The 17,348-nt window shown below is 49.9% G+C and overlaps 2 protein-coding genes across 3 annotated transcripts in view; one reads left to right on the top strand and one right to left on the bottom strand.

The window, feature by feature from the left end:
* Positions 1-17,348, top strand: part of GRHL3 (grainyhead like transcription factor 3) — a 102,872-nt gene that overhangs the window by 42,659 nt on the left and 42,865 nt on the right. The window lies entirely within an intron of this gene.
* On the bottom strand, positions 1,935-6,776 carry IFNLR1 (interferon lambda receptor 1). The gene is made up of 7 exons (XM_042015717.1): positions 6,422-6,776; positions 5,659-5,782; positions 5,235-5,416; positions 4,752-4,894; positions 4,120-4,276; positions 3,709-3,836; positions 1,935-3,518 (listed from the first exon to the last, which is right to left on the bottom strand). Exons 1-7 carry the CDS (start codon positions 6,531-6,533, stop codon positions 2,604-2,606), a joined length of 1,761 nt encoding a protein of 586 aa, XP_041871651.1. The 5' UTR covers positions 6,534-6,776; the 3' UTR covers positions 1,935-2,603.

Genomic DNA, 17,348 nt, shown 5'->3' with positions numbered 1-17,348 from the left:
TTATTTTTGTGGCTGCTTACAGTGTAAAGGTCTGTTCTGGATATCCTGCCTCCACGTGGTAAGAACTGGGAGTTTGTATGGACAACAAGGCAGGGATACAGTCCCTTTCCCACAATGTGTTCAGTTTTTAGGATGTTGTTAGGTTATGTTTTCAAATACAAACCCTGTGTGCTTCTGAAGCTGAATGCACACTGATTGCACTGCTCTATCCTTGTGGCCAAGCATGTGATGGAATTCACAAACCCCTTCTGCTTCCCTCCTCATCTGTGGATTTCCTGTTCCTGATGCTGTTTCTGTTCCCTGCCCTGCTTGGATATTAACAGGGCTCTGTGCTTCCAACCCTGCCATGGTGCATCACTGGCATTTTGTCATTCTCAGCTCACCTGGACAAAGAGGCCTCACAGTTTGTTAAACAAGACACACCTATCCACCAGTGTCTAATTAAGTACAACTGTTTGTTAGGGTGTTTCCTGAACAGCCTGCTAAAAGTATTTCCATTTTTCCCTTCCCTCATGCTCCTGCTGTGTGATGGGGCAGAGCTTGGGGTGCACCTGAGACTTCAGTTCTGAGAATAGAACTTCAGACTTTATCTCTGCCCTTATTTCTAGCAAGATGTCACCTTTTGAATAGCCCAGGAAACACCTCTCCGAATTTTTAGGGACCTCAAGATGCCCAAAACTCGACTTTGAAGTTCAAAATTAGTTTCAACTTCCAAACTCTCTCAAACTTTTGATTTCCTCGCAGTGTGTTGGGACTGCAGCAAACCTGGTGACTGCTGGGCATGAATCCTCCATGCGTGGATGTGGCACTTGGGGACAGGGTGGGTTCACAGTTGGACTCGATGATCTCCAGGGCCTTTTCCTAAGGAAATGATTCTCTGATGCTGTGATAAGAAAATGTGGAGGAGTTGGATGCTGCCACCACCTGTCCAGCTCACCTGGCCTGCAGCCTGTCCCTCAGTTCCCTGGATAAGACAAAGAGCTGATCCCAGGCTGTGTTTGCAGAGCTGGGACATGTCAAAATAATTGGGTAGAGGTTACACAACTTCAGGTGCTTCCTGTAAGTCAAAGCCCCGGGGGTTTTCCTTGATTGCACAAGAAATGGGGTGGTGATTATATTTGGATCACCTGAATCTTTCCAAATGAACTGGAGGGATAACAATGTAGGATGTACCTAAGGACACTTTGAGGACAAAGGGATATTCCAGTTGGTGAATCCTTTCCCCCACCTCCCCTTTTGACTTTAATTCAGGATCTTAATTAGTACATCCTGCTTCAAAGCAGTTCCCAATCCCTCCTATCACCCCTTGCTTCTTTTTTCCTGATTCTCACAAGATTTCAGCTTTCACACCCTCCATCAACACCCTCCCTCAGCTGAGCCCTCCCCCAGTGCAGAGAATGGGGAGTGTTCCCCTCTTTCTTTTAATGCTTTGCTTTCCTGTGAGTTCTTTACACAAAGGCTCCTTTTTAAAGCCTTTACAAGGGCATGAAGTGATGGGACAAAGGTGATGGCTGTAAACTACCAGAGGGGAGATCGAGATTAGATACTGGACTGAAATCCTTCCCTGGGAGGGTGGGCAGGCCCTGGCACAGGGTGCCCAGAGAAGCTGTGGCTGCCCCTGGATCCCTGGCAGTGCCCAAGGCCAGGTTGGATGGGGCTTGGAGCAGCCTGGGGCAGTGGGAGGTGTCCCTGCCCGTGGCAGGGGGTGGGATGGGATGAACTTCAGGATCCCTTCCAACCCAAACCATTCCGGGATTCTTTGTTCAGAGAGACAGTCACAGTCCTGCTTTCCCAATGACCAGAGTGACCTGGCTGGGAAGTCTCAGAATTGCACTCCAGCCCAGGATGGGGCCCTGTTTTAAAGGGAATGTTTTTCAAGATGAGCTGCAGTCCCCCTTTGTAGCTCTGGGAAACAAAACCACATACACATGGAGTTCTATATCAAAATATTATTGCTCTCAGACATTCTGCACAGCAGGAGGAATTTCAGCTTCAATAAGTATAAAACAAAAAATAAATAAACAAACATGCTGCACATTTATGACTTTGGCGTCAGTTCCCTCTGTTGGAACACAGAAGGTGATCTCTGCAGGATGAGGTGGAGAACTTCTCATCCCACAAAAACCAGATTGTGCTGAATGTCTCTGTTAGGAACTTCCAGTCGAGTTCTGCACTTACAGGGAAGCAAAGGTGACATGAAGTGGTTCAAAATCTGCTCCAAATCCACATGCAGGCACAACCCTGCATTTCCAGGACCCAGCTGATGGTTTCACCCAGTGCTGGGTTGTGCTTTTGCCTTTCATAACCCACACGCAGCTGCTCCCTTGCTCTGAATCTCAGCTGACCCCGAGGCAGTGCCTGTTTGCTGGGTGGTCCCTCAGAGATGCCCCTGCCTCCCTCACCCCTGGCTGGCTCAGGCTGTGCCAGAGCCTGAGCACCTTATCAGAGGTCACTTAGCAATATAATGCACCTTTTGTGTCCCTAAAGCCATTGTCTTGATAGGCCAGACATCAGTTTTTTGTCCTTGTTCATTCCAGGATCCTTGCCTGGATATCTGGAGCTCTCCAGCATTTTCCAGGCACTCCACAGACCTGCTGGGTACTTTAGATCCTTCCCAAGTAATGTGAGTGCTCGTAGCCTGGGAATTGAAACTTTGGGTCGTATTTTCCCTCTGTATTTGAAGTCTCAAAAGCGTCACTCAGCACCGTGGATTCGGGCGGTGTCCCTTCTGGAAAACTGTCACTGCCACAGTCACTTGCAATGCCTTCATCCTCTGCCACCTGCAGTGTCCACAAGGGGATGAGCAGCTGGCTGCTGGGATCCTCTCCGGGCTGCGATCCCGAGTCCATCTGGAGCTGCAGATCAGTGATGGGTTTCTGGTAATCCCCGGAGAAATGAGGAGCCTTTCTGTGAGGGTGGTGCTCGCCGGGTTCAGCACAAGTCCCCCCCAGCAGGGGGTGAAGGGGGGTCATTCCCAGCTTTTCCCTGTTTCCATCATCCTGTCCATGCTCACTGGCACCTGGGAATCTCACCTCAGTGAGGGATATTCTTTCCAAAGAGGAGCAGTGATAAAGGGATGTCTCCTCGTTTGCCTGGGATCCCGAGGTGTCCACCTCACCCTTCCTCTCTGCAAAGAGAGTGAAACCCAGGGCACTGAGGTCAAGCACAGATTCACTGTCCACAGAGAGACCTCCAGATCCTGAATCCAAGCTGGTTTCCCCCTGAGCTGCTGGGGGTGGCTGACAGCTGCGAAGTCTCTTTGGATACCGAGGCATTTCATTGTATGGGATGAAAGTGCTGCTGTCTTCTTCCTCCTCATCCTCTGATGATGACGACGATGACGATGATGATGATGATGGGAAAGAAGCCATCCATGGCAGGTGATGTCCTCCTAAAGCTCTGTTTGTCCTCCTCTGTGGCATTGGCTTCTCCGTGTAGCTCAGATCATCACCACAGAATTCCTTTTCACTGAGCTCCAAGTGGAAGGTTGGTCCTGCAGCTTTAAATTGAGAGAAATCCTACCAGGGAGAAGAAATGAGACCATGAGCCTGTGATGCTTTTAAAAGAAAAGTCTGGATGTAAGAAAGATTACTTCAAGTGGGAATTATGAATGTAAAAGTGAGAAGTGAAGAACCTCCCACTCCTCCCCAGTCACCCTCTGAAAACCAGCAAGAATCTGAGGAGAGGACCTCAGAATTTGGGCTATACCAAAACTTGAGGCATCTTCTTTTTCTTGGCCTCGTGTTTCACCAGGCTGCAGATGAAGGGACTGGCCACAAAGATGGGGAGGACAAACAGAAGGATCATGACCAGAAGTGGGAACTTCCACTCCACTGCTGTAAAAGACAGAAATAATGTCCTGTGAGTGGTATTTTATAGGAATTATGGGCTCTACACTGACATACAATATTCAAGGTTTTCAGAAAACATTTCAGGGCTGGCTTTTTAAAATGAAAATATTCCTACAGAAAGCAGGAACTGTTCACTAGAAAATCCAACCAGTCCCTTTAACAGGAAGCCTTTTTTTTTTGTGTTGAAAAGCTAATTTTGGTGACAATCTTTGCCTCGCCCTCATCCCATTGGATGTCTCCCCACATCCTTTGCTGGGAAGGGCCATACCTTTGTGGTTTAGCAGCACACACACGGGCTGGGAGAATTCACTGTGCTTCAAGTCAATGCTTTCGTAGAGAGCCCTGGCACTGAAGCAGTAATTGCCTCGGAGAGCAGTGGTGTTGATGATCACCGTGTCCTTCCTGAAGCAACCATCGTATTCCTTCTGTTGAGAGACAAGCAGAGCATTGGAAAGATATTGCTTTCATTATTGGTGGTGTTTCTCTACCACTTTAGCTCATGGATCCCTTGCGTGGCCTCAGGGCTTGGGAAGAGCATGGAAGGACCCCATGTCTGGCATCTCGCCCAGGGTTTATGGATCCAGGGTGGGAATTCCTGTGCTCTGCTCTGCTCTGCTCTGCCAGGGAATGCTGCCAGTGCCACCTGGATTAGTTGTTTTAAACCTCAGGTCTTTAGACTGGCTGTAGTGTAGCCTCCTGTTCCTGATAAAAATAGGGAACTACCAAAAAAAAATAAGGATGCACACACACACTTCTACTTTTTGTCTCTGGCTTTGGTTTAACTCTGGTTTGGCTGGCTCATTTCCTCCAGGGCCTGGATCCAGCCCCTCCCTCCCTGCCCAGAAATTTGAAGCTCTTTCAGTTCCTCCATTTCATCCAAGAAGAGCCACTTTTACTGACCTTGTCTTCAGATCCCGCTTCCCAGAGGTTAAGGTCATACTTCCAAGTGAGGTTCTCCACACAGGTGGGCAGAGGGAAGGAGGCACTCACATGGATGAAATTCTCCTTGACATTCAGGTTCAGCACAGGGGGAGCCAGTTCCACTGCAATTGAGTGAGCAGACGTGAGAATGGGGCTTGCTTGGCTCTTACCTTCCCAGCAGTGACACTTTCCAAGGCTGATCCTCACTTCCAGTGTTATCTTGTGATAAGAGGGAGGCAAAGGACACCTCTTACCTAAAATGCCCCAGAGAGCTTGAAGCCAGTTTGTTCAGCTGGGGCACTGGTGAACAAATTCTGACACTTGCTACAAAGTTCATTCCTAAATGATCCCCGCTCCTTACTGTTTGTGCTCACTCAAATCTCTGCCATCCATAAAGCTCCTGGATAGCTGGGGCGTGTGGTCTGTCCATCTGTGGGAATGTCCTTCCATCCAGGCACTCACCATCTGAGTAGTAATCCTTGAACTGGGATTTCACCCACGGCGACTGGAATTGTCCCCAAACCGCTTTCACCCGAGCCCGGACTTTAACGTAGAAGTTGGAGAGGGCACAAGTCAGGTTGCAGAAGGTTCTGGGAATGTTTTTGCAATGAGGAACCTTCATCCATTTTTCTGGGCGATCCTGGCTGAAAGGAACAACCATACCAAAACATTCAACATGTTCTGCTGTGATTTATAGAGCAAGAGAAGGGAGGGCTTTGGAGCGTGGGTACCAAACAGTGCTCAGAGTTTGGAACACTTCCCAGACAGATCATGATTCGTTTTGGTGGAAGGTCAATGATCATTATGACAGTTGTGAATCAGCAGAGATGCCCAGCTGTTGTCCCTGTTCCATCCCTTCAATCAGACATGGTTTGGGAGCTCTTACCTTTCATACCTCACTATGTAGTTCACATCTGGGGGAGAGCCTTCCCCTGGAGCCCAGGTCAAAATCATGGCAAAATCCTTTGAAAGCAGTGTCACATTTTGAGGAGCGAAAAGTTGAACATGACCTGGTTAAAGGGGAAAATTATGTGAATGATTTAAAAACACATTTGGGGACAGGAAGTACCACTTGGTTCTCACTATGGTGGTGTCAAAATTTGAGGCAGAGCAGCTCAGTTTATTTAAGACTGGAAATTGGCTCTGGAAGCAGGAGTGCTGTAATGTTTTCCTCATCTCTCATGAAACATCTTCATCTCAACAGCTTTTAGAATTAGGACCGACATTAGTGTGAACAATCTACTTTATCATTTTGAGGGGCTTTCCCCGTGGTCTCACTGCATTTCACTGATTTACAGCCCACACATTCCGCCTGACTCCCCTGCGCTCTCCCCTGGACAGGGCGGACACGGCTGCCCCGCGCTTCTCATTCAATCCCAATCCTCCAAAGGCAGATCCTGCCAGGAATTCAGAGCTGCAGGTTTGCCATGTACATCTTCCTGCCCCCATTTCTTCTAGTAGATCACTATGTCCATCACTAGCCCTCAGCAAGACACCTTCCATAGACAGATTTTAAGCTGTCGCTTCTTTACTGTGGAATATTTCACTTTACATGAATCATTCCCATTTAAACTGATTAAAATTTATCTCTCCTCCTACCAACAAAGCCATACAGTGAAAGGAAAAGTAACACTCAGGTCTGCACGTACCTTGAGCCTGCTGCAGAAGGGACAGAGCCATCAGGGTTCCCACCCTCCAGCCACACTCGGCAAAGCAGAACTTTCCACTTGTCATAAATGTCTTTCCTTGATCCATTTTCATTTCCTTTATGAAGTTGAGTGAATTCCAGAGGACTGAGGAGTTCAGGACCTGCACACATGCGCCCTGCCTCGCTTCCTGGTACAGCCCTGCATGTGTGACTGGGAGAGAGCAGGTGCGAGAGGGTTTTGGGGGAAAGGAAAGGTAAAGGTTGCAGTACTGTGCCCTCCAGTGCAGCACAGCTGAGGCCTGGCACAGGGGAAGAGCTGCCTCATCTTGTGAGACACCTCGGTAAAACTCTGACCTTTGGTACTTACCTGGGTGGCTATGAAATATTAATAGAACTTAAATAAGGTTTCAGTGCAGGAGAGAGCTAATAATAACCTGGCAACAATAAAAACAGCGGGGTGGGAGACTCTGGGAGTCTGGTGTTTACAGGAGATCAAAGACTTTCCCTCCGTTTATGTTCCATGATGTTTTTCAGGAGTTAGGGAATTACTCCACTTTACAGCTGGGGGAGTAAAGGGCAGAGATAGGACAGGGATCTGCCCCCTCCCAGTGTGGGCACACGAAAGGACCTGGATCTCTCTGCCACGCTGCCAAGTGCAGTGTGCCCAGGTGTGTGCTTGGAACAGCTGTGCCACTGCAAGAGAACAGGGGAAATCCCTGGATCAGTCATTGATTGGCACTCAGCTCTCCTCCCTTCCCATCACAGGCACCCCCAGGCCGGTGCCGTCAGCAACGGGAATGAATCAATGAAGTTACCACGCAGGAGATCTGTATCAGCTTAGACAAAAGAGGTTTTCCTGAGTCTTCCCCAGATGGAGAAAACTCTCTTGCAGATGGAAAACTTGCTGCAGCTGGGAGTGTCAGGTTCGGGGAATAAAGTCACAATTTCCTCCAAAAATCTCCATTTCTTCTTACCACAAGTTTGTGTTTCCATGGCTGTTTTGCTACCTCTGTTTGATTAATTTAATTTTTATGGAGTTTCTTGTGCAAAAAAGAGCTATAATCCTTTATAAGGAAAAAAGCAAAATGAAGGGTCTGGAGGGTCCATTCCCCTTCAGCATCCAAACTGCAGAGCCACAACCAACACACGGCTCTGGTGCTTCCTGAAGCAGCCTGGACAGGATCCAGAGCAGTTCCAGGGCCACTCATTCCGGCCTGGCTAAGAGCCCTCAGGCAGCTTCTCTCCGAGGTGACTGTGATTTTTAGTAAGCGTTTGCAAGAGGTGAATCTTATCATCATCATCATCACCATCATCATCACCATCGTCATCATCGCTTCCTGTGGAACACCCGCTGCACTCTGGGCTCCACCGGCCTCCTTGGCGAAACTGCCCCGGTCTGCGGCTGCCGGAGGAGCTGTGCCAGGCGGGGCCGAGGCGCTGCTGGCCCCACTGGCCCCACGCCGGGCTGGGGTGGTCGATGCCACGAGGTGTCGCTGCCCGTCAAACAAAAGACGCTTTTCTCCGAGCCACAGCGGCTGGAAATCCTGGAGAACCGCTAAAACTCTGCTGTGCAGCGGCCCGGAGGGATTCCCGGAGCATCCTCTCATGGCACACGTGGGCACAGCACGCCCAAAGTTCTGCTCTCCTGCACTTTCAGCCTTCGTTTCTGGCTGGGGGTGCCCAGGAAGGGACTGGCAGGAGCACAGGAGAACACACAGTTGGACCCATCAGTGCTCTGGGACCCTGCTGTGGGGTCTTGTGATGCCTTTAGGATACAGGCAGGGATGGTGCTGCTGCAGCAGCACCCTTCATCCTTGGGCAAACCTGCAGCTGTGCCTGTGTTCTCCCACTGCTTTACTCCTATGGAGCACAAATATTCAAATATTCTGATCCAAGAACCACCTGGACACAACCCTGTGCAAGGGGCTTTAACATGACCCTGCCTGGCCCCACTGTGGTCCTTTCCATCCTGAATCGTTCTGTGATGCTGTGAAGTGCTTTGCGGTGGGGCTGCCATTCCATGGTACAATGCCTCACCCTCCTGTCACTCTGTGACACCGAGGACAGCCCGGGGACTCCCCCCATTTTCCACCTCTTCCCTCTCTGCGTGCAGCAGATGATTCAGCACAGGAGGGCAAACCCTGCCACCTTTCCTGAGTCACACTCACGGGTATCTGCCCTCCTTGAGGAAGGGCACTGCAGGAAATCCAGAGTGAGGAAGGCACAGCTGGGGCTGTGCTTGGATTTTGTGAAACCTTTGGAAGCAACAGGCAGCACCAAGCGTTGTCATCCCAGCTCCTTCCCTTTGCTCTCAGCCCACCCAGGAGCTGTTCTGGCAGAGCTGTGTGTGCTGCAAGCTGGGAGCTGGGGAGGGAGACTGAGCCCAGGGGAGAAAAAACAGATTGAAAATTGTAACAGGGCATTCCTGGTATGGATGGCACCATGGGAAGCCAAACCCCTGATCCGTAAGTGCAGCAGGTGAATGAGCATAAGGAACTATTCCTTAGCCCCCAAACCAAACAAGATGACATACTCTGAAACTAAAAGTGAGACCTCACTCAGTTCCAAAGTTTCCTCTTGTAATTTTTGAGGAGAACATGCCGATTTTCAAGGATGCTTAGGGGAAGAGCAGCAAGTTTTCAAACAACTCAAAAGTCACTGGTTTTGGAAAATTTCTCCCCTCTCCCGAGTTCCTTGCACTGAGAGGACAACTTTGGCAGTTCCTGTGCCCAGCTCTCCCTTCCTTCCCCCTGGCTCATGTGGGTCTGTGGGATGAGTTGTGCAGCAAAGGCATCCAAGCCGTCCAGGCACTGGGAGTGTGGAAACAGCCCTGGCAGGAGGAGACAGATCCCAGTGACAGCCTGGCACTGTCACCTCCAGCAGCTCCAGCAGCCCCATCCTGGCTTCAGGGAACCTGAACTTTCTTCTCTACCCCTGGGAAATCTTTGTTGTAGGCTTAGTTCTTACTCTGAATGTGGAACTTGTACTTCTGTGACTCAGCAAGGGAATTTTTTTCCTCTTCATGCACAGGACTAACCCTGACACCCAGGCTGCTGATGGTTGGACTTGAGGGGGAATTATTCTGGAAGGTTCACAAAGCAAATATGGGGAAATGATAGCATTAGCAAAGGATTAAATGCTACTGAGAATTAAGAGGTTAAAAAATCTGCAGAGCTGGGTGATGCCAGATGGTAAAACAAAATACAGCAGTGTCCCCTTGACCCAGACAGGCATCTGGGCAACCTGTCACCAGCAGGAAGGGAAGGGAATGGGCTTGATTTTTTTTTAAACTGAGTCTGAAAAGACTTGAAATGAAAAGCAAAAGCAAAAACAAACCCATAAATTTTGTTCCCCATACAAGTGCTATGAATCATTTCATCCCCTTTATTTTTTCTCCTGGGGGAGGGTTTTTACAGGAACTCGGGGCTTTGCCTGTGCGCAGGAACGGGAGCTGGCCGTGATTTAAAGAGTGTGTACATTTATCAGTGTGCTCCTAAAGGTGAGGAGAATACAGGGAACCCTGTAAGGACACCTGGACCCTGTGGGTCAGAATTTATGGGACACTATTTAGGCCACATTTACGGGATGCTGGGAGGGCCCTGCTCCCCTGGGCAGCAGCAGTTCCTGGCGCTGCAGCTCTCAGCTGGCTCCAGTTTACCTTGGCCAGGACCTGCAGCTTTTTGGGTGCAATCTGTGGTGTGCAAACACAGAATCCTGGCACAGCTCTTGAGCAAAGGCAGCACTTTTGGAAGTTTAGCTGATTCCCAGATCCCACAGGAACTGGCACAGGAAGGGGGCAAAGGGGGCTCCTGGTTGAGTTCTGCCCATGAGCAGAACCTTTTTCTACCACTGATCAATTAACTACTGCTGTTAAATAGGTCTCACTTAAAGTCCAAACTACAACAAAGGAGGCAAGTTTGGATCCCAGCTGGATCACAGACAGACTCTCCCCTGGGATGTCCGGGTGAGCCAGCGCGCTCCAGCTGATCACCTGTTTTAGGCTGCTTCTCTCGCTTTCCCTGAAACCTGTCCCTTCCCTTCCCTTGCCAGTGCCTTTCCATTCCAGCTGGGAGCAGGCAGGGAGCCTGCCTGGACACGCAGCCCCGGCGAAACTCCCCAGCACAGCCAGGGGAACACGTGCTTGGCCACAAGGAGCAGATCCAGCCCCACGGGAACGGCCCGGGGGCACCGAGCCTCCCGAAACCCCCACTCCCCCCAGCAGCGTGGGAAAACTGCTGGGGACCCTGCATGTTCCAACAGAGAGAGGCCTAATTCCAGCCTGCTGCACTCCCTGAGCCAAACCGTGCTCCTGGGGGTCATCCCACAGCATTCCGAGCTTTGGGAGCATCTCCTCGCTGTGGGATCTGATGTCACCCCGCTGTGAGGGGTTTCTCTCCTGGCTCAGGACAGTGGGGTGCTGGAATGCTGGCCCTGACTGTGAAACCCTGCCCTGCGTGGCAGGAGGGAGGAGGGAGCTCTGTACAGGAGATAAATTCTGTCTTGCATGGATTTTACCGAAGTGAGTGCACACACTGGGAAGGAGGAGTTGGGAGTGTCCAGAAAAGGGAACGGAGCTGGGAAGGGTCTGGAACACCAGGAGAGGCTGAGGGAGCTGGGGGGGCCCAGCCTGGAGAAAAGGAGGCTCAGGAGAGACCTTCTCACTGTCCACACTCCCTGACAGGAGGGTGCAGTGAGGTGGTTTCAGTCTCTTTTCCCAGGGAACAAGTGACAGCACAAGAGGAAACGGCTTCAAGTTGCACCAGGGGAGTTTTAGATTGGATATTAAGGAAAACTTCTTCACTGAGAGGGTTGTAAAGCATTGAACAGGCTGCCCAGGGAAGAGGTGGAGTCACCATCCCTTGAAGTGTTCAGAAAACGTGTGGATGTGGCACCTGGGGACATGGTCTGGTGGGGAACATGGTGGCAGTGCTGAGTCAATGACAATCTTAAGGATCTTTTCCACCCTTAAGCATTCCATGATTCCATAACATGGGGATGCCATAAATGTTGTGTGTCTTGAACTTGACCATCAGCAGGAGCAGGTGAGTTACCTGCAGAGGAGGATGTGCAGGGAGCCCAGGGAGGATTTCCAGGCCAAGCCTGGGAGATGCTTTTCCCCCGCAACCACCAGCGGCAGCAGCTTCCTGGTGGGGTGGGAAGTCTTTGAATGTTTGCAATGTTTTGCATTGCAGTATTTGGATCCCAAAGCTATGCAGTGCTGTAAAAGTTAATTAGCCAGATAACTAATTAAAGACTTCTCCCTTTTATTGTTGCCAACTTGCAATTCAGAAAGGGGCTTGTGTCAAAGTGAATCCAGCCACACACCCCAGTGAAAGAAGTGATAAACCATTCACAATCCATTTACTATTCTGGGACTGGAGAGGGAAAATCCCATCACTGGCTGGGGGGAAGAAAGGTCCTGATCCCATAAAGCATCACTGCAACTGACCCAGCCTGGAATGCCTCTCCAGAGGATCTTGCTGTGGAGGGAACACGATCTATTGGTGCCAGGAGAGGTTACAGTGCTGGAAGAGTCCCTGTGAGCGTGACACGTCGTTGGGGACCTCGTCTGACCTTCCTGGTAGAGGCCCAGGATGGGGTTTATGGGACCCTGAGCTGAGAGGATGCACAGGAGGCTGTAAGGACACAAGTGTGGCACTGGCTGGTGGCTCTGCAGTTCTGCCCCCAGAGAGGGTCCCGGACTGTTGAGGATTCCAGTGGAATGGGGAAAGATCTCAGTGGACAACCAGCCCCGGATAATCTCCAATAATCTCCCATAATCTCACTTTTCCGAGTGTCATAAGGCATCATCACTGCACGGGAGGTTCATAATATTTTCAGAAAGGAGCACCACGTTGCCATCCCTGCGGACCAGCCTTGCCAGCGGTGTAGGAACCCACGTGCAGTGTCCTGACCTGGCACTGCTGGGGTCACTCTGGCCCTGAGGAACAGGAATTAGAGGGTGCAGGGCAGAGGAGCTGAGCTGAGGCTGCTCTGCCTGGCCCCCAGCCAGCAGACAGACGTGCTCTAAGCAAGTGGCACCGGGCCCAGAATTTCCAGGAGGGGTGAGCTCCCATCCCAGATCCGGAGGGGCCCAGATTTCCACCGGCACTTCGCACGTGCTGGGTGCACCCAGGGTCTGGGCTCTTGTGAAATCCCAGCCCGGCTGAGGGTGGCTGAGTGCTTGAAATTCCTCGGAGCTGCCCGGCCCTCCTTCCCCACTGAAAAAAGAGAGGAATTGAGCAATTCCAGCGAGTGTTCCGAGCCTGGGGAGCTCACGTAGTCCCCAGGGCAGCCACAGAGGGCATGGTGCTGCTGTCACCACCAAGCTGCTGCCTGGCACTTCTGAGAGCTCAGAGTTTTGATGACAGGACTGCTGAGATCAGTCCGTGGCACATTTACACCACACGAGGATCTGGCCAGAATCCTGATACTGGGAGAATACTCTTCCCACCCCCGCTGCTATCAGGCCCAGCCCTCAGATGACAAGAATTTAATTTAAAGGCTCAATCTCTTGTCTGAACAGCTCCCTCCCTCCCCCACTCTGATGAGAGGAAAATCTTCGGAGAGGCATCCAGGCGAGTGGGAAAGCTCTGGAGAGAGCTGTCTCTTGCCCTTTAGCCATCCAGAGAGGAAGAGCTCATCTGAATGAAATGAGGATCAATCAGAGAGAGGCATGGGAAAAGCTGGGAAAAGGAGCCTCCAGTGATGTATATTCATGGGGGGGAAAACCTCCCCCAGACATGCAGGAGCTTTGATGAAAACCCTCCCAGCTGTGCTGGGCCTTTGAAGTGACACAGCAGAAGAGCATTCACGATTAGCCAAGAGATAGAAGCAGATGAGTTCTCAATCAGCTGAATCCTCCTCTTTAGGACAGACTTTCAAGCTCACTTTTTATAACTCCTTCCAAAATTAATGAGAATCATCTGCACGGCACCCCAGCCTTCTTCTCCCCTGCTTCCTTCCCCCACCCCAGATAACCTACAAAGCCAGAATCCCATTCCCAGAGGGCAGGGAATGGGGTGGCCTTGGTGTTTTGTACTGCAGAGGATAACTGGGAGAAGTCTTGAACCATTATCAGGAAATAAAACGCTGATGCAAATGGATTACTCTTCTTTTTTAACCAAAAATCTGGTTTCTGAGACACAGGGATTGAGTTGAAGTGTCAGCACTTCACCAGCAGTGTGTCTCCCACTCCTATCTGCTCCCCTAATCTGAATCTTTCAAAGCTGAGTCTAAAATCTGTGCTCTGGCCGTGTTAGAGCTGGTCTCAGCTGGGAGGGCCTTTGCAGGGGATGAGAGGGATTAATCCCCAACACTGCAGTGGAATTCTGGATCATCCACATGGACCTGCTGCCCAAGGAGTTGAACCCCATCCCTGGAGTTTCCATGAGCACTCAAAGAGGATTTTTACTGCTGGAAGGTTCCTCTGTTCACAAGCTCAGATTAAAGGTCTGTTCTTTCCAAAATGCAGAAATGCACTTTCACCTGAGCTGGGTGACCTGCTAAGCACACAGTCCTAAAGTTCCTCCTAGGAAAAACCTCCAGGAGTGCCCAGAAACCCAACCCCAGGGCATTTCTCCCCCCTTGGTGCCCCTTCCTCGGGGGTGGCTCCTCGCAGGGACACTTAATGGGAAGAGGCAGATGCAATCAGCCAAGTCAGATGTGTTTAACACCCTTCAAGGTGCGTTGGCAGTCCCAGATGATCAAAGCCTCCCTTGTGATGCAGTGGCATTGCCAGGGTGTTTTCTTTTAACTCTATCAGATAAGTTGAAAGAAAATCAGTTTTGATGTTGTAAGAAACCAATTTGGGAACGGTCAGAGGCAAAAAGTTGCTCAAGAGTTCAGTTAACTTCGAGCAGGGGCATTGCCAAGGTTGAGAGGGGAATTGCACTTATTGCTGCTTCTTTTGGTGCTGATTTTCACTTTCTTCAATGATTTTACAAGCTTGCAGCTGAACTGGAGGTGTGAAATGTCAGAGATTTGAAATGGGAGGTCTCCATCCCTGAGAATCTCCCTAAAATCTCCCCTGATAATGACGAGCCTCCACCCAAAAGAATGGGTCTTCCCAGGCTCTTCAGTGCTAATGGCACCTGGGCACATGCACCCAGCAATGAGGAAATGTCTTCCCCAGGTGCCTTCGTGCTCCTGGGAACGTGTTGGCATTAAAACCACACATTTCTTAGAGAGATCTGTTGTGCAGGACGGTGCAGGCGGTGTCTGGTGTTGACCTGGAGGTGAGGCAGCTGTGGGAACATGGAATCTTTATAACCAGGCTTGGGGACTGTTCATTTTCTCTGGTTTCGTTTTTGTTTTGCCTCTGAATCGCGAGTTCTTTTACTCAGAGTTTGGATTTAAAGGCAGACGACGCTAGGTTGTTCTTCAGACTTAGCTGTTTATTATATCTTATCTGTAACAGAGCTGCACAGAGTGTGCCCCCAAGTTAACAAGGTGGAAAACAGCCCCGAGTTCTAACTTTCAAGGCCTTTTAAAGTCCAAATCACCCAATTATAAAACTTGTTTTTATTTATAATCCAATAACTACTTTTTCATGACCCACAGCGCAGGTTTTTTGACCCAATACCAGAACAGCCAGATTTGTGAAGAAGGAGAAAAGATGGAAGAACAAAGCCACACCCCAAATCCTCCATATTGTTACACATATACATTATTATATCCCAGAAACCTAAATTCTCTAAACCCAGGGTTCCAACAGAGGACAACCAGTGCAGGCATCAAACTCAGCCCAGTGGGGTCCCAGTATGGTCATTTTTCCCTGCTGCCACTGGTTCCTCATGGATCCAACTCATCCTGATAGGTGTTTATCAATGGTCATTTCCAGCCTGACCCATTCTGGGATTCTGGGATTTGCACTTTTCCATGTCCCCTTCCTTGAGAACATTTTGTGTTGTGCTCCCATTGTGTTTTCCAGCCTTCCTTTGGCAGCGTCTCCGAAGTGTGAATTCCAAATGAGCTACTTAAATTGCTTCGGATTCCATTAGAGTTGGAGACTCAATTAGAATCAAATAATCCAATTGGAATTCTTTGGATTTACTGTAATTTAATGGAAAGTGATTCCAGATTAAAGTATTTGGTTATGATTTTGAACTGCAGCATCTGCCCTGGCTTCAGTGCCATTTTACTGACCTACTTTAAATTATTGCCATTCATGGACTCGGATTCTTTCCCTGAATTTCCACCAAGCTCAGGAGGTCCCAGGATCCATCTGAAATGACTCCACTGGACCTCCAGAGTTTTTCATGGCCTTCAGCTACTTGGGAGAGGAGTGAGGAAGCCGGGAATTGAGGAGGTGTTGGCATGACCATTGGGAAATACCCCAAAACAGCCACTCTGTGTTCACTGGGGAGGAAAGGGACAGTTCCTGTGGCCTCTGCAAGTGGGGAGAGTGGAGCAACAGCTCAGCAGGAGCCTTGCCCAGCCTGTCTGAAGGAGCTGTCGCTGCTCAGGAGTGCAATCATTCTTCCTGGTTCCATGGGGCAGCCAGGGATTTCCTGGCGCTGTCCTTTAGGAACAGCTCCGTCCCAGATGAGTCAGTGGAGTACCAGCACTGCTGCCACCAGATGTGTCCTGTCCCCAAGCCGTGGCAGCCTGCGGTACCCAGGGCATTCCCTGGCACCTCCCAGGTGTGGGGGAAGGTGAAAAATGAGGAAAAGGGAAGGAGCCCAACCACCAACCAGCCTTTCTGCTGGGCATTCCCACCGAAATCCTGAGCACAGGAACAGGACACAGCTGCTCACGCCCTGCTTTTGAACATAGATCCCGTGGAATCGTACAGCAAAGGGGCCACACCCTCTGCCCTTACCCCAGACATTGCTTTTTCTTCTCGGTGGACCCTGCTTGGGAAGCCTTTTCTGCCCCTCACAGCACATCCATCTTCTAAACCTCTCTCCTGGGCAGGGCAGGGCAGGGGCTGTGCCTGCTCTCTGCTGTGCTCATGCATGAGGAGATCTTTAGAAAGGCAGGAGACACCTTCCCCTTAGACAAGCCAACAAAAATGTCACATCTTGAGAAAATGAAATGAAATCTAAAGCGTCACATGTCCTGCAAATATAATCCAGGGAGAGTTTTTAAAGGGGCCTCAGATTTTCAGTTCTAACCTTTCTTGAAAGGAGCTAAGGGGAACAAAATCAGCTCTCGGTGCTTTAATTATTTTTTCACGGTGGGTTTGTAGACACAAAGACAACTTTGGATCTCTGCCCTGAGCTCTGCTGAGCCCCAGTGCAGAAATGTGGCAGTTTAAAGCTGCTGGTGTTTGTTCACACTCTCCAGCCGGGGATACACGACAGGAGAGTCACTGCGAACATCCAGGGGGGCTGGCCAGGGAAACAAGAGTTGTTTCAACTTCAGGAGAGCAACTTTGTCCTTTGCCAAGTGGTTCTGCTGGGAAAACTCTGAAAAGACCCTTTCAGGCTTAGTTTACAGCCCAGCCCAAAGCAGAATTGTGTGGAAAGCATGGGAACAGCAAGGGCTGGCTTGGGAATACACTGAGGCATTGCCCCCCGAGGCAGCATTACTTAAGTGCCATTAAACGCTGTATTTTTATCAGTACAAACGCCTGGACATGGCAAAGGGAGTTCTGTGTTCCTTCCTCATGGATCAAACCATTGGGTTTTCCTCCCCAGTCTGGTTTTGGGCAAGCCACCACCCTGTCGGAGCAGTATTTCCCCCATTATATAAAGTGTGTGAGTAAGAAAAATTTAAGGGAAAAAGTTTTTGTTGTTGTTTCTGTTTAAAATAAATAAATACCAAAGACAAATTCCCTTTAAATTTTCCCCCCTCTTTTTGAGCAAAAATAGAAAATCAATTTTTTTTATCGTTTCCCACCCTGCGTGTTTGAGATTTCTCCTGGAGATGAATGGGGCTGTTCGAGTGCCGATTATATATTTGCAGTTTTATACAGCACCAGC

Source organism: Corvus kubaryi, unplaced genomic scaffold (assembly GCF_017639235.1).
Source record: "Corvus kubaryi isolate FWS band 111438036 unplaced genomic scaffold, C.kubaryi_AGA036_p1.0 split3-37304, whole genome shotgun sequence".
Lineage (NCBI taxonomy): Eukaryota > Metazoa > Chordata > Aves > Passeriformes > Corvidae > Corvus > Corvus kubaryi.
Note: the sequence above shows the minus strand (reverse complement) of the source record. Positions and strands in the feature narration are given on the sequence as shown.

Bases quoted from the DNA above. Each gene is read 5' to 3' on its own strand.
- IFNLR1 (XM_042015717.1), bottom strand. From the start codon at position 6,533: ATGAAAATGGATCAAGGAAAGACATTTATGACAAGTGGAAAGTTCTGC. The intron at 5,783-6,421 runs GTACGTGCAGAC...CCCTTTAACCAG, and splicing joins CCTTCTGCAGCAGGCTCAAG to GTCATGTTCAACTTTTCGCT. The intron at 5,417-5,658 runs GTAAGAGCTCCC...TGTTCCTTTCAG, and splicing joins TACATAGTGAGGTATGAAAG to CCAGGATCGCCCAGAAAAAT.